Source organism: Hemibagrus wyckioides, linkage group LG17 (genome assembly GCF_019097595.1).
Source record: "Hemibagrus wyckioides isolate EC202008001 linkage group LG17, SWU_Hwy_1.0, whole genome shotgun sequence".
Lineage (NCBI taxonomy): Eukaryota > Metazoa > Chordata > Actinopteri > Siluriformes > Bagridae > Hemibagrus > Hemibagrus wyckioides.
In genome coordinates this window covers 8,936,383-8,952,695 of record NC_080726.1, presented here as the reverse complement: position 1 = coordinate 8,952,695, position 16,313 = coordinate 8,936,383, and the positions used below count along the sequence as shown (strand labels likewise).

Genomic DNA, 16,313 nt, shown 5'->3' with positions numbered 1-16,313 from the left:
ACACACATGAGCAGTCTGGAACTTTCTCTGTGTGAGGGGATCAGGTGACTAAGCATTGGAATCTCTCTGGCCGCTGTGGCTATATACACAGAAGCGTCTGGATCGTCTGTCTCTGATTCCAGCGGGACAAGAGTGTGAACAGCTCAGCAGTGTTCAGACAGGTCCAAAGCCACCCTACATACTCCATACAGTTATCTCTGAAGTTTCCAGGAAAGGTAAAACATTTTCTCGGAAGTGTTGCAAACGGCCGGCAAAAGTGGCTTTGCTTTATGTTTTAGTTTGCTAAGTCCTTTTGTTGTTGCTTTGATCCTGCTGTTGATTTTTGGCTGTTGGCTTCTGCTTTGCCATCTGCAGAATTTCAGCATTCTCTATGCCCTACCATTCTGTGCCTGAGTGTTGAATAAAAAAATGCATAAAATGATAATACTCACAGTATTAATGTATTTGGGTCATATAGTTCAGTGTTTACCAATGAAAATGAATAACATGGATTATATGTCATTGTCAAACCAGTACTTACAATTATATATTTATTATTATAATTAGATCTCTCTCTCTTTCTCTCTCTCTCTCTCTCTCTCTCTCTCTGTCTTCTCGGTCTCTCATTTGTACATCCTGTTGGAATACTCCTTTTTTTCCTTAACAGAAAAGTTAAACAACAGGCTTCAGTAAAATAAATGATAAATAATCAGTAAAAACACCAGCAAAGATCATTCTAAGAAGAATACTAAAGACTTCAATAATCAATATCAATCAATAAAAAGAAAGAAAGAAACACAAAATAAAATGTAAAAAATACTGTGTTGGATTTCATACCAGATTAGACTTGATTCTAGTCATTGTGGTTCCCTGAAGTTAATAAGTATATAATGGTTATAATGGTTATATACGGTAATTTTGAATGACTAATTGGCTAAAAACTGTTCAATCCAAACTAATCCAATCTGGCAACCATCGTCATCCAAATCTCTCTCATTCTCGCAACCAACCCACTTAGTCATACACTTAGTATTTAGGATATTTAATTTTATTAGTGTGCTAAAAAAAAAAAGCACAATAGCATGATCATGCCATTGATCATGTGTAATGTTTCGTAGCATTGCAGTTTGTATTAAACAATCTTCAGAGATTGGTTGAAGAAGTTGAAGAAAGAGAAAAATATATTAGTTTTCTGCAGCACCCACTTATCTTCTTAGACTGCTTGTCTTAGGCTGCTCTGGGAAAATAACCTGCTGCTGAATTTTTAACAGATAATATCCGAAAATATCCAAAGACAGTTCTAGATCTAGCTTATGTTTACAGTACAGCAAAAGGTCAACATATGGATTCTGTTTTTTTGAGTCCTGAAAGGTTAAAAGTGAATATGTACATGACATGACACGTTACATATTTTTTGGTCCTGCATACCCAAGAATGTATGTGTAGTAGTGGCTTTGTAATATCATGAACTGTATTTCATTGAATATACATCCTCAATGGACTTAGCAACATATATGGACACGATGGACTCACACATTCATATGGTTATTCCTACTACAGAGTCAAATACTATTAAGCAGGTGCTCACTAGCACTTTCTAAATCTGTTGACATCTTTGGGCAGTGTGCCCACGTTGTGTCCTATTTCTAGACTACAGCTGGAGTTCTCTCTCTCTCTATTCCAGAAATAATGTCTAAAGGTCCAGCAGTAGGCATTGACTTGGGCACCACCTACTCATGCGTTGGGATTTTTCAGCATGGCAAGGTGGAGATTATTGCCAATGATCAAGGAAACAGAACTACGCCCAGTTACGTTGCCTTTACAGACACTGAGAGACTGATTGGCGATGCTGCCAAGAACCAGGTGGCAATGAACCCTAACAACACTGTGTTTGGTAAGATAGCGTACACCGCAGTGAACCATCATGGGAACTCTTATAAATCCTCTATCTCAGGCAACCAGGAAAACAAGATTATATACAGCTTGTACCTGGCAAAATAAAAACTAAATGCTAAGTAATGAACTTCAGCTGTATTGAAAAGACCCCATTTGATGTAAATATATTGAGTACCATGTAAAATTGTTTCAGGAAATTTAGAAGCTGTAAACAGAGTCACTGCAATATATCTCATTGTACCACATTGTAAATCATAACATTGTTTTTGCCAAGATGCCAAGCGTTTGATTGGTCGGCGATTTGATGACGCTGTGGTGCAGTCAGACATGAAGCACTGGCCTTTTAAGGTGGTGAGTGATGGAGGCAAACCCAAGGTGGAGGTGGAGTACAAAGGAGAGATAAAGACCTTTTATCCTGAAGAGGTGTCCTCTATGGTCCTCACTAAGATGAAGGAGATTTCCGAGGCTTATTTGGGCAAAGTAAGATGAATCACAGAAGCCAGCTGTCTTCTTCATATTTTTTTTTTCTTCTTTCATTTTACAAATTAAAACCTAAAAATAAGTATATAAAAAAAGCTACTCTTATAATGCAACAAAAATATAGTAATAAAATGCAGCATGAAATATATATTACAAAATATTACAAAGCATAAGATGTGGCTCACAAACACAGCACACTTTCCAGCACTGTGAATAACAATAAAACTGCAGTGGACATGGCTGAGAACCACTATACTGAACTTTGTCTTGCAGCTGTCATAATCTCAGTGAATATCAGTCTCTCCATATTTACTCATTAATTCTAATTTCTTGCTTTTTTTAGACTGTAACAAATGCTGTTATCACAGTACCTGCCTACTTCAATGACTCCCAAAGGCAAGCCACAAAAGATGCTGGCACCATTGCTGGCCTGAATGTTCTCCGCATCATCAATGAGCCAACAGCAGCAGCCATTGCCTATGGGCTGGACAAAAAGGTATGTTAAACACCGTTCAGGTGAAAAATGAGAATAATAGCTAATAGAAAATAATAGAGAATAAAAAAGGAGACCATTTACACTGCTAAAAGTGTTAAAGACTTGGTGTTCTGTCTTCTTACATCTGTATAAATTCAAAATATGTCAAGTCACTACTTGATCCTTACTTAACAAAGATGCTATATTGCTATGTATTTGTGTCTTGTCAAAGCTACCATGTAAAACATAATGGACTGATTATAAATTGATTGCCACATGTGCATATAATGTGGTCCATTCCCTTAGGTTGGTTGTGAGCGTAATGTTCTCATTTTTGACCTGGGTGGTGGCACCTTCGATGTGTCCATTCTGACCATTGAGGATGGCATCTTTGAGGTCAAGGCAACAGCTGGTGACACTCATCTTGGGGGTGAAGATTTTGACAACCGTATGGTAAACCACTTCATTGCTGAATTTAAACGTAAATTCAAGAAGGACATCACAGGAAATAAACGCGCAGTGCGTCGTTTGAGAACAGCTTGTGAACGTGCCAAACGCACACTGTCCTCCAGCACACAGGCCAGCATCGAGATTGACTCACTTTATGAGGGTGCCGACTTCTACACCTCCATTACGAGGGCACGTTTTGAGGAGCTCAATGCCGACCTGTTCCGTGGTACTCTAGAGCCTGTTGAGAAGGCCTTGCATGATGCCAAGATGGACAAGACCCAGATTCATGACATTGTCCTTGTTGGAGGGTCCACTCGCATTCCCAAAATCCAGAAACTTCTGCAAGACTTTTTTAATGGTCGTGAACTGAATAAGAGCATTAACCCTGATGAAGCAGTGGCCTATGGAGCAGGTATATGAATCTCATCCTCAAGTTGTCTTAGTACTATTTATTACTTGATCAAATCAATATGAAATTTTCTCAATTTTTCCACATTCAACCCTTCTCATCCAGCTGTCCAGGCAGCAATTTTGTCCGGTGATAAGTCAGAAAATGTCCAAGATCTTCTTCTGCTGGATGTTACACCTTTGTCTCTGGGTATTGAGACCGCTGGAGGTGTCATGACTGTGCTCATTAAAAGGAATACTACCATCCCTACTAAACAAACCCAGACCTTTACAACCTACTCAGACAACCAGCCTGGTGTGCTGATCCAGGTAAACATTCTTGATGCAGATTGTATCCTAATTAGAAGTCAATTAAAACAACATTACTTATCTGATTTCTGGCTTTAGCTGGTCATCATGTATTCTGCTATAATAAAGTGTACGTTGGACAGGTATTTGAAGGAGAACGAGCCATGACAAAGGACAACAACATTCTAGGCAAATTTGAGCTGACAGGCATTCCCCCTGCCCCCCGAGGCGTGCCACAGATTGAAGTGACCTTTGACATTGATGCCAACGGCATTCTCAATGTGTCTGCAGTGGACAAGAGCACTGGCAAGGAGAACAAGATAACTATCACTAATGACAAAGGTATCAATGTGATTGAGTCTCAGAAATGCATCTCGATTTTGCTTTTCTCTCCCACTCTAATGATCTATCGCTCTTTCAGGCCGTCTGTCCAAGGAGGACATTGAGCGAATGGTTCAGGAGGCTGAAAGATACCGCGCAGAGGATGATGCTCAGAGAGATAAGGTCACAGCCAAGAACACTCTTGAGTCCCTAGCCTTTAATATGAAAAGCACTGTGGAGGATGAGAAACTCAAAGATAAGATCAGTCCTGAAGACAAGAAGACAATTGTGGATAAGTGCAATGAGGTTATTGCTTGGCTGGACAGGAACCAGGTAAAGACACCAGACCAAAATCATTTTTTATAGATTCTGAGCTCTTTATCCTGTTTTCCACTACATGCTCCAATTTCTCTGATTTGTAATAAAGTGATTGTGAAAGTGTCTTGTGATTTGCAAAGAATTTAGGATTAGGATTAGAGAATATGTGTGGACATGTTATGTTATTCATTAAATGAATCAAATTGACTTAATATGTAATTCTAATATTTCATTTGTTTGTTCTCTTTTTGTCTTTGATGTTGTGCCAAAGACTGCAGAAATGGATGAATATGAACACCAGCAGAAAGAGCTGGAGAAAGTGTGTAACCCCATAATCACCAAGCTTTACCAAGGCACTGGGGGTATGCCAGGTGGAATGCCTGGTGGCCCTGGTGGGTTCCCTGGAGGTGCAGGTGGTGGTTCTTCCTCTGGCCCCACCATTGAGGAGGTTGATTAAACCTAACACCACAACAGGAGAAGAGAGAGAAATCCATGCCTCAGCTACATACAAATAGGAATTCTTTTCTTCAACATGGTTCACACGACACTCTTATTAGAACTTATTAGACCAAGTGTTTGGTAAGATAACTGAGACCAACATATAGCTTGTGACCAAATCTGGTATTCTTGTAAAGATATGAAGCTTTACATGCTTTTTTGTCATTAAACCTCAGTGCATCTTCTAATGATAGGTCACAATATATTTTTTAGTTTGGCTGAGATTATTTGTGTCATAACTTATATGTTTGTAACTATACTTCCATACAGATTAACTAGACTTCCTCCTCAGTTCTCAGCAGTTCTTTGGTAGTAGTTCTTCAATAAAATACAATGGATTCTCCTCATCTATGTCTGCATGTGTGTGTGCGTGTGTTTGTACGCAAGCAACAGATTGATCAATTGAGCAATGCTCTTTGAGCTTGAAAACACATAAAACATAGAATAGTAAATAGTAAGGATGATCTGTATGGTTTTCTTTTCTCCAAAAATCTCAGTGATTTACATGCAAAAGACAAAAAGTAAGCAAATAAGATTTATTTATAAAACAAATATAAAACAACATTCATTGACCAATATTGTACATTAAATACATATAAATTGCCAAATAACTATAAAATAAAGTAATAAAATCACATTGTTGCCTTTCACCCTATGTGTGCTGGGATAGGCTCCAGCAGACCCCCGTGACCCTAGGAGTCCTAGGAATAAGCGGGTATAGGCAATGAATGAATGAATGAATCACATTGTCAAATGAAACCAATTAAAACAGATAGACAAATAAAATCAAGGCAAATAAAATACAGATTAAATCAAATGTATCAAACTAACACTAATCAATGCTGATCAAATGCCTTGCATGTACAGGCAGGTTTTAAGATGAGATTTGAGTACTGAAATGGAGGGGGCATTAATAAATTGATCCAAACTCTGAGGCGGTAGATGGCACCCGAGTCTGGTCATGCTTGAGTTTTAATTTGTTAATTTGGAACAGCCAATATGTTTTGTGATGCAAGCCTTAAGGATCTTTGCGCAGTCAATGTTAACATTGTACACCTGGCGATGTAAAGCAGCATAGTAACTTAATTTCAATAAAAAGTAACTTAATTTCGTTGTGGTGTAGTGATCAATATGTGATCAGATGGATGCATGAAAACGAAACATTAAACATTTGAGCTTGGCAAACATTTTGTTGAGGTGAAGTCTGACATACTTTTTATACAGTAGATAGACTAGACACCTTACAAAATCCATCAATTTTCTATACCCGCTTTATTCCTAATTAGGGTCACAGGAATCTGCTGGAGCCTATCCCAAGGCAGGGATACACCCTGGACAGGTCACCAGTCCATCACAGGGCCACACATATAGACAGACAACCACACACACAGGCAATTTAGAATTACCAATCAACCTAATGCACATGTTTTTGGACAGTAAACCCACACAGGCACGGGGAGAACATGCAAACTCCACAGAGGGCCTGTTTGAAACCAGGATTCGAACCCAGGACCTTCTTGCTGTGAGGCAACAGTGCTAAACACTAAGCCACCATGCTGCCCACCTTTCAAAATGTCCTCTCAAAATATTTTTTTTTCTTTTAAAGGTAGCTTTGTATGTTTGTTTGGGGTCATTTTCTTTCTTTAATGTGAATCAGTAGGAAAAAATCTTTGTATGCTTCAGAGTTCATTATTTATAATTATTTGTCTCTAAATAATCCTTGGTGATCCCCCCGTCACCAAGAGACCCCATGCTCTCACTGCTGTGGCCCAGGTTCAGTTCGTGGGCAGGGAACTAACCCAGCCACTGAGAGGTTAACTTTCAGTGCTGGTCTTGAGGGTTGCGTCAGGAAGGGCATCCGCGTAAAACCTGTGCCAAATCAAATATGCGGATCGGATGATAAGCTGCTGAGGCGACCCCAAACAGAAATTAAGCCGAAGGACAACAACATTTATATCTTAATGATATAGACCTTTCAAATCCATTTATATAAAAATAATTCTTGCAATATATTACATATACTGCATATTGAATACTTAAATTTACATTTATTTATTTATTTTAAAGACAGGTTACAGTGGATCCTATACTTTTGGAAGTAAAAAAAATCTATATCAAGCAAATTTGTTGGCTCAAACATGGAGATGCTCCACACCCTTTCGAGAGGTTGATTGAGGTGATAATTTGAGGTGTATTTATTCCATAGGGTCTATGAGTTATAAATATTCCAATGTTGTGGGACTTCTACAGGTGTGCTGGAGCATATTGACATTTTCCCAGCTGTATCAGCTTCTACAAGCACTATAAAGCCAGTGTCCAATCCTCTGAGGAAACACGATAGTATCTTGAGTGCACAATGCTGTGGATCATTAGTTGCCTTGCTCTTGTGGCATCCACACTAGGCAAGATTTCTATGAGCTAATCAGCTGGAGCTAATGATTTAAATATACAAATATACCTCAAATTCAACTTCACTTGTGTGTTTATGTAGAAACATGTTTATTTTTCTCACAGGGTGTGGAGTGCCAGCAATTAAGCCTCAAGTCAGTGGCTACAACAGGATTGTGAATGGTGAGAACGCAGTGTCTGGATCATGGCCCTGGCAGGTGTCACTCCAGGTAACATGTTATTTCAGGGAAGAAATAATATCAAATAATTCTTAATTCATTGTTATTTTAATTCATTAGCTTGAATTCATTAGGATTCAACTGGTTTCCATTTCTGTGGAGGATCCCTCATCACCCAGTACTGGGTCGTCACTGCTGCCCACTGCCGTGTGACGTAAATTACATGGATCTTATTCCAGTAGTATAATGATGCATTACATTTTAATATGGTACACTGTCTTTAACTTCATTCTTACCTCCTAATTACATAGACCTTCAAGACATGTTGTTGTCCTCGGCGAGTACAATCGCGCATCTAATGCTGAGCAAATTCAGATCAAGTACATTTCCAAGGTATTCATTTTTTGTGACTTTTTTTTTAACATATATAATCTTTTGTACTGCTCACATGCATTCTTTAAACAAAAAAGTTGATGATACTCAGTTACTTGATATTTCGGATCTGTCTGATCAACATTTAATCTTTTGTTCAGTTGTTTAACACTGTAAACCTTAACAAAACACAATTTGAAATCTTTTATTCTCATACCGTTTAATGTGTCAATATGTCCAGATCTAATGTGTGTATATTTGATATATTTCAAACATTCATAGGCTATCACCCACCCCTACTACAACAGTCAGAACTTCAACAATGATATCACCCTGCTGAAGCTGTCCACTCCAGCTCAGTTGACCACCCGTGTGTCTCCTGTGTGCTTGGCTACATCTAGTACCAATGTTTCTGCTGGTACACGCTGTGTAACCACCGGCTGGGGCAAAACCGCTTTCACATGTGAGTGCATGGCATATAGTGAAGGTTATAGTTATCTGAAATAAAATCAGGAGGGGAATCTGAATGGTGGTGACCTCTGGTTTATGGCATCTGAGTTTTAGTTTTGCTCCATAGCAAATTTTAGTCAGATTTATCCTTTTCAAAGGACAGGTTTTTACTATCTGTAAGACATTGGGCGAACAAGGCATACTGTGCATCGCCAACACTGAGAAAAACTGATCAAGTCGCTGTCATATCCACATTTACCACTGTCGTCTAACACAGATTTTCAATACCAAGATGCTTCAAATTCTAAATGCCTATTTAAACAATCCAGCATACCATTTTTCTAGAACCTCAGAGAATTTGTAACTCTGCAATCACCTTTCTAATGTAATGTGTGAATCAGTACGACTACCCTTTCCTAATTACGCAGTTATGAAGCTGTTAATTGCTCCTGTGTCTGGGATCGCTTGCTCACAGTGCTGCAGCCTGGATTAGATTCCTGGGAAGGGAACCAACCCAGCCACTGGGGGGTGTTGCTCAAGTCAGTGCACTCAGAGTACTGGTCCCAAGCCAGGATAAAATGAGAGGGCTATGTCAGGAAAAGCATCTGGCGTAAAAGCTGTGCCAAACCAAATGATCCTCTGTGGCGATATAGGGACCAGCCAAAAAAAAAACCAACAACAATGACATGAGACTAGAAAAAACTAATGTAATTATTAAATAAAAAATAGTAACTTCTTTATGAGTAGTCATGAATGAGTATGAGTAGTTCTCAGATTTGTTGACAGTCATACCACCTGGTTACTAGACAGTTAAATACAAGGTACAGACACAAGCCAGAGGGAGACAATGCTGAGACAGAATTATAAGTATTTTCTGTTACTGCCATTCCTGCCCATTCTTTGATGATTTCTTATACATACTCTATACTTTGTGTCTTTGTTTAGCAAGCCCCAGTATTCTGCAGCAGACTGCCCTGCCCATACTGAGCTTAGCACAATGCCAGCAGTACTGGGGCAACAGGATCTTCGATTCTATGATTTGTGCTGGAGCTTCTGGTGTCTCCTCTTGCCAGGTGAGCTGACAGAGACTTCAGTTTTCTCAGTATTACAGCATTGCCTAGTGGTTTATACACTATATGTATAATAGAAATGGTCACTCCTTCATACTTCTGATGTTTGGTTTGGGTGACATCTACAGGGTGATTCTGGTGGCCCTCTGGTCTGTGAGAAAAGTGGTGTCTGGCATCAGGTTGGAATTGTGTCTTGGGGAACATCCAATTGCAATGTGCGCGCCCCTGCAGTCTATGCCCGTGTCTCGTACCTGCGTAGCTGGATTGACCAGACCGTTGCCACCAATTAGACTGCCAGCTGCTTCATGGTGACCTAAAGGATCACATTACAGTATGTTCCTGTGTTGGAGCATACATGGCCGTGGCAACAACCAAGGTTGCTTTCCAACAGTGAAGAAATTCCTAATAAAAGTTTAAGACGCAAACCATTCCAGACTTGTTCTTTTGTTGTGTTTTAGGCACTAATAAGTATAATGGATGTCAGAAATTGAGAGGAAATTGTCAAAACAGTTTTTTGGGTCCTATATAATTCAATCTACATTAATACAAGTGTGATGTGAAGCTCACAGCACCTTGGACAGTTGTACTAGCCCTAGCAATGCTGATAACTCCTGCTGAGAGGTGAGCATTTAAGGTTTATTTTAGCTGTGAGAGTGAAAATAATATAGTGTAATAGTTAATAAGCTTATAGTAACTTGTCAGCTTTCATTGTTTTTGTTTTGTTTTTTTTATTTAGACTAGGTTTATGTTTAATCTGGGATACATGCTAGAGTTTACCTAGCACAGTGCAGCCATAAGCTCCCTTTGCAACAGCGATGCTGCTGTACTACATACTTATTGCACTGGTTATATGTAAAATTGCAACATGGACCATCTTTTACTGTGTCAGTCGATTTAATCTTCACGAAACCATTTACCCTGTAGAGTTTTTATTGAGGTAGTGCAACAGGTGCTGTGGATATACCACCTACAAACAATCTTATGTTTTAGGGTTGAGATCAATCTGCACCATTGTGCTTCATTTTGTTACAAAAATTGTATGTTTAAATGAATATTAAGATGAGTCGAACAAAATGCATGTGTAGGAGGTTGAGAAGGAAATAAAATTATATTATATTAGTATTACAAATATCATGTGGTCAAATGCATTCCAGATCACTCCCACAACTGGTCTGAATGACCAGATCACAAGAAACATTTAACCTGTAAAATCGACAAACCCTTTAAAACAAACATGTCAAATCTGTCTAGAAAAAAAGATAAGCATTTAAACCTGCATGGAAAATGTGAAATGTTTATTTTGTTCACAAAATATCTTTTGTTATTTCCAGATTGCTGTAGAACAAAACATGCATTGATCTGACTCTACTGACCTGCATCACAAAGACAGAAACTGAAAACACATCACACCTGTGCTTTTGCTACTGGAGTGCAGGCCACAATAAAATCACAAATTTACTAAATATTTGATTATTAACAAATATTCAAGTAACACATGCAGGCAACTACAAAATTGTCAGTCCATTCTTCTGTTCAAAAATCTCTGCTTAATCTCCACTTCTATGAATTTGCATATGGAAGTCCAAAACTTTCTCCTGATGCAGGGGTCTGAGGATGAGCTAGCGCTCATACATCTCTTTCAGGACCTTAATGCTTTCACTGTAGCGCAGTTGGTTCTTATTAGAAGCCTCTTTCCACCTAAATGGAAACATAAAATATCCTAAATGGAAACATAAAACATCGCCTACTTATTAAGTTATCAAGGCTCAAGACTCTTACTTCTGTCTGATTTTCTTCCAGCGTTTCATGTGATTGAACATGAGAGTAGTGGCTCCTGATGCAGTGTCTGTGGACTAAAGTAAAGAATTAAACACAAACAAATCCCACTATAAACAAGAGAGAATAAAATAACATTAGGACTTAATTTAAATTAAAAAAGAAGCATTAAATCAGTATGAAAAATGTTCTTATGAATAATAATGTTAAACATAACAGGTTGCAGAGGTGATCATCCTTGTGACCTCACCTGGCTTATGGTGGGTTTCTCTGTGGGTGGAATCCTTAAGTTTACTGGATCACCAGACTCATTAACAGGACAAGGACTAGGAGGAGGAAGGCGGTATATATTTTGAACTTTGCCATTCAGCATGTCTGACACCTGAAAAAGACAGCAGAAACAACCCATTGCATTCTCTCTGAGACATGAATAAACAAACATAGACTCTGCATGTTAATCAAGCCTTTTCTGTAATTTGTCTTCACACATTAACTGTACTTTTTGGATGTATACATGAGCTAAAATAACATTCACTTCTGTCTGTTTTTGCCTGTCGCTTGTCATTATTGCTACGTGAGCTTTGCCTCATATGGACTGTGGGCATCACCAAATGGAGATGAGCTGTGCTTTGCACACATCTGATAAATTATGCCTCACTGGCGTCCATCAACTTACACACGCTAGTATGAAGAAAATCAGCCTTTTTTTCCTTGAGACTTTTGTAAATTCAGCATTTTTCATTTGGTTTGGCTTTCACAAACATTTACAAACTACTTTTCTAAAAGATGGGTTAATGAAGCCCATTGATTGTAGACAAATCCTACAGAGGAAATGTCGACAGCAGCATGATGTTGATCTGACCTCCTCCTCTGCCATGCTGTGAGGTGGACTGGACATTGTTCTCTCTCGTACAGTAGGGTTGTTCCTCATCCACGATCTACAGATGGGGTAGAGTGGAGTGTTGCTACTGAACTGTGCCAAATCCACACTGCGGTCAAACAGCTTGATGATGTAGGAGTCTGATAAAAACAAACAATCAGATGCACAGGTCAAGCTAAAATGCCACAAATTAAGGCTTAATTTGTAAAATTATAATGTTACAGACTACTCCTGGATTGTATACAGGGGATGTACTATAAATGTATTTTAGAGGAAATTTAAGCAGAGTCTGCATTTGCCTAAATCAAAATAAGGATCATTAATTGATAATGGATGATAATTACTTTGATCTATTGTCTTCCAAGATTTAACTGAATATATTACATTATAATAGAAAGGAATAACAGATGTATCTTCTACCGAAAAAGCGTTCTTAAAAACATTGCTTCTTACTTTGTTTGTGCTGGTTAGTCTCAGATAAACCATCCTCCATCTCTTTCCGCTTCTTTCTCCGATGTTGTGCAAAGCGTGAAGATGGCCTTAAAAAAAAAAAAGAAAAAAAAAAAGACACCACCATCTCCAGTCACCAATATAAAATTCATACATTCAATTTGATTTATTAACCCAAAGGGACTGTAGACTACAGTCACACGTTGAGGATTTCCTTACCTTTTCCCAAGAGAGGAAGGGGATAAGTCCCTATAAAGAAAAGAAGTCAGAAATAGTACTAAAGTTCCTAAAAGTACTGTTATTTCATACTTTTCTTTTTAGGAAGCAAAAATTCCTGTCAAATAAATTAAATAGCAATCTGGACAATGCTAGTACACACAGATGCGTACACACACACGGTAAGAAAAAAGGGGGAAAGACATCAAGTCTGAAGTAGTACAGAAGTCTGAATGCAATGTTTCATCCTTTTCCACCAGGGGGTCCTATCAGCACACAGTAACTCGCATGCAGTAAGGTCATTAAAAGAGTTATTGTGTTGCAAAACAAAACAAGGTCCTGACAGAACTGTACAGCCTAGCTGGATAGATTAGATAGATTTTATAAAGGCTCATCTCATCTTAAAACCACTCTGAAACTGTTTATATTAAGTTGGAAATACACTTAAGGGCACATTCTTTCACAAACTTGAACAACAATTATAGCAGTACATTAAATAACAACCCAATCTCCTTGGATAATCATTACAAGCTTGCTACCTGTGACCAGAATTCAGATTATTTGACGCTCTATGGCAAAATAATTATTATTAACTGAGCGGTTATATTGAGCATTGATAAGAAGCAGAAGGACATACTTGCTCATGGAATCTGCGACCATTTTTCCTGACTCATCCTCATTCTGATCTCTTCACAGGAAGAAAAAGAGAACAAAGATGGTTAGACAGCTGGTATGGCAGTCAGTTCTAAGAAAAGTTTACTTCCTGAGAAGCATACTCTGCAGTAACAGAAGGTCAGGATTCAGAGACATTCTGCTGCCCCATTACTATAAAAAGATTAAGGGCGTCTATACAGTTTAATTTAAAATTAAATACATGCAAGCCAGAAAACATCATCATACACTGCTAACATGTATTAAACCCATAACAAGGGAGAACATATATACTTGTATGGCACTGTAGCTTTGTTTTCCCCTTATCAGTTAAAATTTACCTATTGTGTGACTAGGAAATTGTCTCAGAGAATATCCATGCTTGCTAGTTTGCACACTCAAAAATTATTAATAATAACCTCTTGATGATATGTGAATAATCCACTCTATAGCAGCTATGGAGTGATCCCATTCTAGCCATGGTATGAAGTTCCTCTCAAACTGACCTCTCACTGTCGCTTTTCTCCACCAGTCCTTGCAGCACTGCATCAAGACGACTTCGTGCAACAGCACCCTCAGTATCTTCAACAGAAAATCGCAAACAACAGACATGTTAGTGTGAGCAAACCATACAGTATGAGTCTCACACACAATTCGCTTACTTTCTGTACTAAACAATATGTGAAATATCAGAAATAGTGTGTACAAAATAATAGTATGTTGAAATGTGTATCTCAAATGTAAGGAGCATCTTTACTATTTTCATTTTTCAAATCGTGGATCTGTGATTTTTTATTTTTAGACACTTGTTAGAATTAAAGAACTACGGAAAAATAAATTAACGGAATGGTGAATAAATTATATATTATAAATTATATAAACATTAATGAATGAAAAAGCTGAAATACAATAAGGAGTCTGTTTACTGCGACAATGTGCATAACTAGGCAACATTCTCTTTGGTTACATTACAACTGTTTTCCATACTCTTTTGCTACACACATAAAGTTATGTATTTTCCACAGAAATGAGTACACAGTTTTAGTGAATAGTATACACCGATCAGGCATAACATTATGACCACCTGCCTAATATTGTGTTGGTCCCCCTTTTGCTGACAAAACAGCCCTGACCCATCGAGGCATGGACTCTACTAGATCCCTGGTCCATGGATCGGACTAGCACCATGACTGATGTGCAGCTATGCAGCCCCGCAGGCAACACACTGTGATGCACTGTGTATTCTGACACCTTTCTATCAGAACCAGCATTAAATTCTTCAGCAATTTGAGCAACAGTAGCTCGTCTGTTGGATCGGATCACACGGACCAGCCTTCACTCCCCACGTGCATCACTGAGCCTTGGCCACCCATGACCCTGTCAGAGGTTCACCACTGTTCCTTCCTTGGACCACTTTTGATAGACACTGACCACTGCAGACCAGGAACACCCCACAAGAGCTGCAGTTTTGGAGATGCTCTGATCCAGTCGTCTAGCCATCACATTTATGGCCCTTGTCAAACTCGCTCAAATCCTTACTCTTGCCCATTTTTCCTGCTTCTAACACATCAACTTTGAGGACATAATGTTCACTTGCTTGGATAATCAGTGTTATTCACTTCACCTGCCAGTGCTCATAATGTTATTCCTGATCAGTGTAAGTAGGCAAACTGGGAGGCAGCAAATGTATTAAATGCATGAAATAGAGCTGTTTGTTCATTCCTTACCCGGTTTCTCCATCTTAACTTTCATATGAAGCATTTTGATTGCAGACGTTTCCTTATTCAAGAAACACAAACCTCTACAATTCCATTAACCAATCCTGCTTAACAAAAAAAAAATAATAATAATAATAATGGTCAAATAAGAGTATGGTTTAACTCAAGTGCACTCAGATGTTAAATACTGTACATAGATCTTTCTCATCACATTAACAGGATTTGGACTGTATGTTGTGTCTTATTTGGATGCACAATATGTTTATAAGCGGTGATGGTAAAGCCATGATAAATAATTTCCTTGCTACGTGGTAAAACGATTAAATTATATGAAGTAGTAGATATAAATCATAACTCTATACTTGTCAATCATAACAAATATGCATTAATATCCGGACAATTACGTTACTTTTTTTTTTTCTTGATCACAGCTGATCTTCATCCAAACATTAATAATGTTCTGTTCAACAAACTGTGGATTTTACATCACGTTCTTTAAAAGAATGAAAGCTTGCTAGTTAAGTAACAGCTTTTGAACTGGTTAGTGCTTAGTTAGTTGGATCTTTAACTCATGATATATAACTATTCATTTACTGGCTCCACAATTCTACTGTCAACACACCTACATAGCCAGGCTGGTTATATTATTCTGTTTAATGAGCTTAAATGGTTTAAAAACATATGGAAAGCCCATCTATACCAACAAGTGACAATACAAAACAGTTGACTAGCTAATACATACTGTACACACATAACCTGCTAGCTAGCAGCTAACCAAAACAGCTGGCTTTCGCTAGCTATTTAGCTAGCGCTATATTACATTATTTAGTCATTCCAACACACTCACAACAAGTTTTCATTAAATGTATTAGAAGTGTAACATTTACATGATGTATATTTGTCGGATAATAATTGTTTTAAGCCACTTACGCTGTCTAATAAAATGTAAAATAACAAACACAGACAGAGACGCTGTAGCATTTAGCTCAGTCGGCTATAATCTATTTTCAGTTCACTTGACTTTCCTCTTCCGCGCGCAACTGTATTCCC

The 16,313-nt window shown here is 38.2% G+C and overlaps 3 protein-coding genes across 4 annotated transcripts; 2 read left to right on the top strand and 1 right to left on the bottom strand.

The window, feature by feature from the left end:
- Nucleotides 1-56: 56 nt before the first annotated feature.
- hsc70 (heat shock cognate 70) lies at nucleotides 57-5,477 on the top strand. The gene is made up of 9 exons (XM_058414175.1): nucleotides 57-215; nucleotides 1,664-1,873; nucleotides 2,150-2,355; nucleotides 2,699-2,851; nucleotides 3,137-3,692; nucleotides 3,795-3,997; nucleotides 4,120-4,318; nucleotides 4,398-4,630; nucleotides 4,887-5,477. Exons 2-9 carry the CDS (start codon nucleotides 1,669-1,671, stop codon nucleotides 5,070-5,072), a joined length of 1,941 nt encoding a protein of 646 aa, XP_058270158.1. The 5' UTR covers nucleotides 57-215; nucleotides 1,664-1,668; the 3' UTR covers nucleotides 5,073-5,477.
- Nucleotides 5,478-7,362: 1,885 nt separating this feature from the next.
- On the top strand, nucleotides 7,363-10,000 carry LOC131368201 (chymotrypsin-like protease CTRL-1). Its single transcript, XM_058414176.1, has 7 exons — nucleotides 7,363-7,515; nucleotides 7,628-7,731; nucleotides 7,815-7,894; nucleotides 7,992-8,073; nucleotides 8,335-8,515; nucleotides 9,448-9,575; nucleotides 9,701-10,000. The coding sequence occupies exons 1-7, from the start codon at nucleotides 7,470-7,472 to the stop codon at nucleotides 9,860-9,862; spliced, it is 783 nt and encodes a 260-aa protein (XP_058270159.1). The 5' UTR covers nucleotides 7,363-7,469; the 3' UTR covers nucleotides 9,863-10,000.
- A 789-nt stretch (nucleotides 10,001-10,789) lies between these two features.
- Nucleotides 10,790-16,305, bottom strand: lin37 (lin-37 DREAM MuvB core complex component). Of its 2 annotated transcripts, none has more exons than XM_058412961.1 (10): nucleotides 16,194-16,285; nucleotides 15,273-15,324; nucleotides 14,052-14,127; nucleotides 13,532-13,582; nucleotides 12,898-12,927; nucleotides 12,682-12,767; nucleotides 12,211-12,368; nucleotides 11,599-11,730; nucleotides 11,352-11,425; nucleotides 10,790-11,270 (listed from the first exon to the last, which is right to left on the bottom strand). In XM_058412961.1, the coding sequence occupies exons 1-10, from the start codon at nucleotides 16,242-16,244 to the stop codon at nucleotides 11,192-11,194; spliced, it is 789 nt and encodes a 262-aa protein (XP_058268944.1). In that variant the 5' UTR covers nucleotides 16,245-16,285; the 3' UTR covers nucleotides 10,790-11,191. The 2 variants fall into 2 exon arrangements, with proteins under 2 accessions (XP_058268944.1, XP_058268945.1); XM_058412962.1 differs by having other exon boundaries at nucleotides 10,795-11,270; nucleotides 15,273-15,367; nucleotides 16,194-16,305.
- Nucleotides 16,306-16,313: the final 8 nt, after the last annotated feature.

What these genes read in the sequence shown, in the direction of transcription:
- lin37 (XM_058412961.1), bottom strand. Translation starts at nt 16,244, where the DNA reads ATGCTACAGCGTCTCTGTCTGTGTTTGTTATTTTACATTTTATTAGAC. An exon ending in CCTTCCTCTCTTGGGAAAAG is followed by an intron (nt 12,768 to 12,897) that starts GTAAGGAAATCC and finishes TTTTTTTTTAAG; the next exon opens with GCCATCTTCACGCTTTGCAC. An exon ending in TGGAAGAAAATCAGACAGAA is followed by an intron (nt 11,271 to 11,351) that starts GTAAGAGTCTTG and finishes GTTTCCATTTAG; the next exon opens with GTGGAAAGAGGCTTCTAATA.
- hsc70 (XM_058414175.1), top strand. Translation starts at nt 1,669, where the DNA reads ATGTCTAAAGGTCCAGCAGTAGGCATTGACTTGGGCACCACCTACTCA. An exon ending in AGCCTGGTGTGCTGATCCAG is followed by an intron (nt 3,998 to 4,119) that starts GTAAACATTCTT and finishes TACGTTGGACAG; the next exon opens with GTATTTGAAGGAGAACGAGC. An exon ending in AACTATCACTAATGACAAAG is followed by an intron (nt 4,319 to 4,397) that starts GTATCAATGTGA and finishes TCGCTCTTTCAG; the next exon opens with GCCGTCTGTCCAAGGAGGAC.
- LOC131368201 (XM_058414176.1), top strand. Translation starts at nt 7,470, where the DNA reads ATGCTGTGGATCATTAGTTGCCTTGCTCTTGTGGCATCCACACTAG. An exon ending in TCTTGTGGCATCCACACTAG is followed by an intron (nt 7,516 to 7,627) that starts GCAAGATTTCTA and finishes TTTTTCTCACAG; the next exon opens with GGTGTGGAGTGCCAGCAATT. An exon ending in GCTGCCCACTGCCGTGTGAC is followed by an intron (nt 7,895 to 7,991) that starts GTAAATTACATG and finishes CTAATTACATAG; the next exon opens with ACCTTCAAGACATGTTGTTG.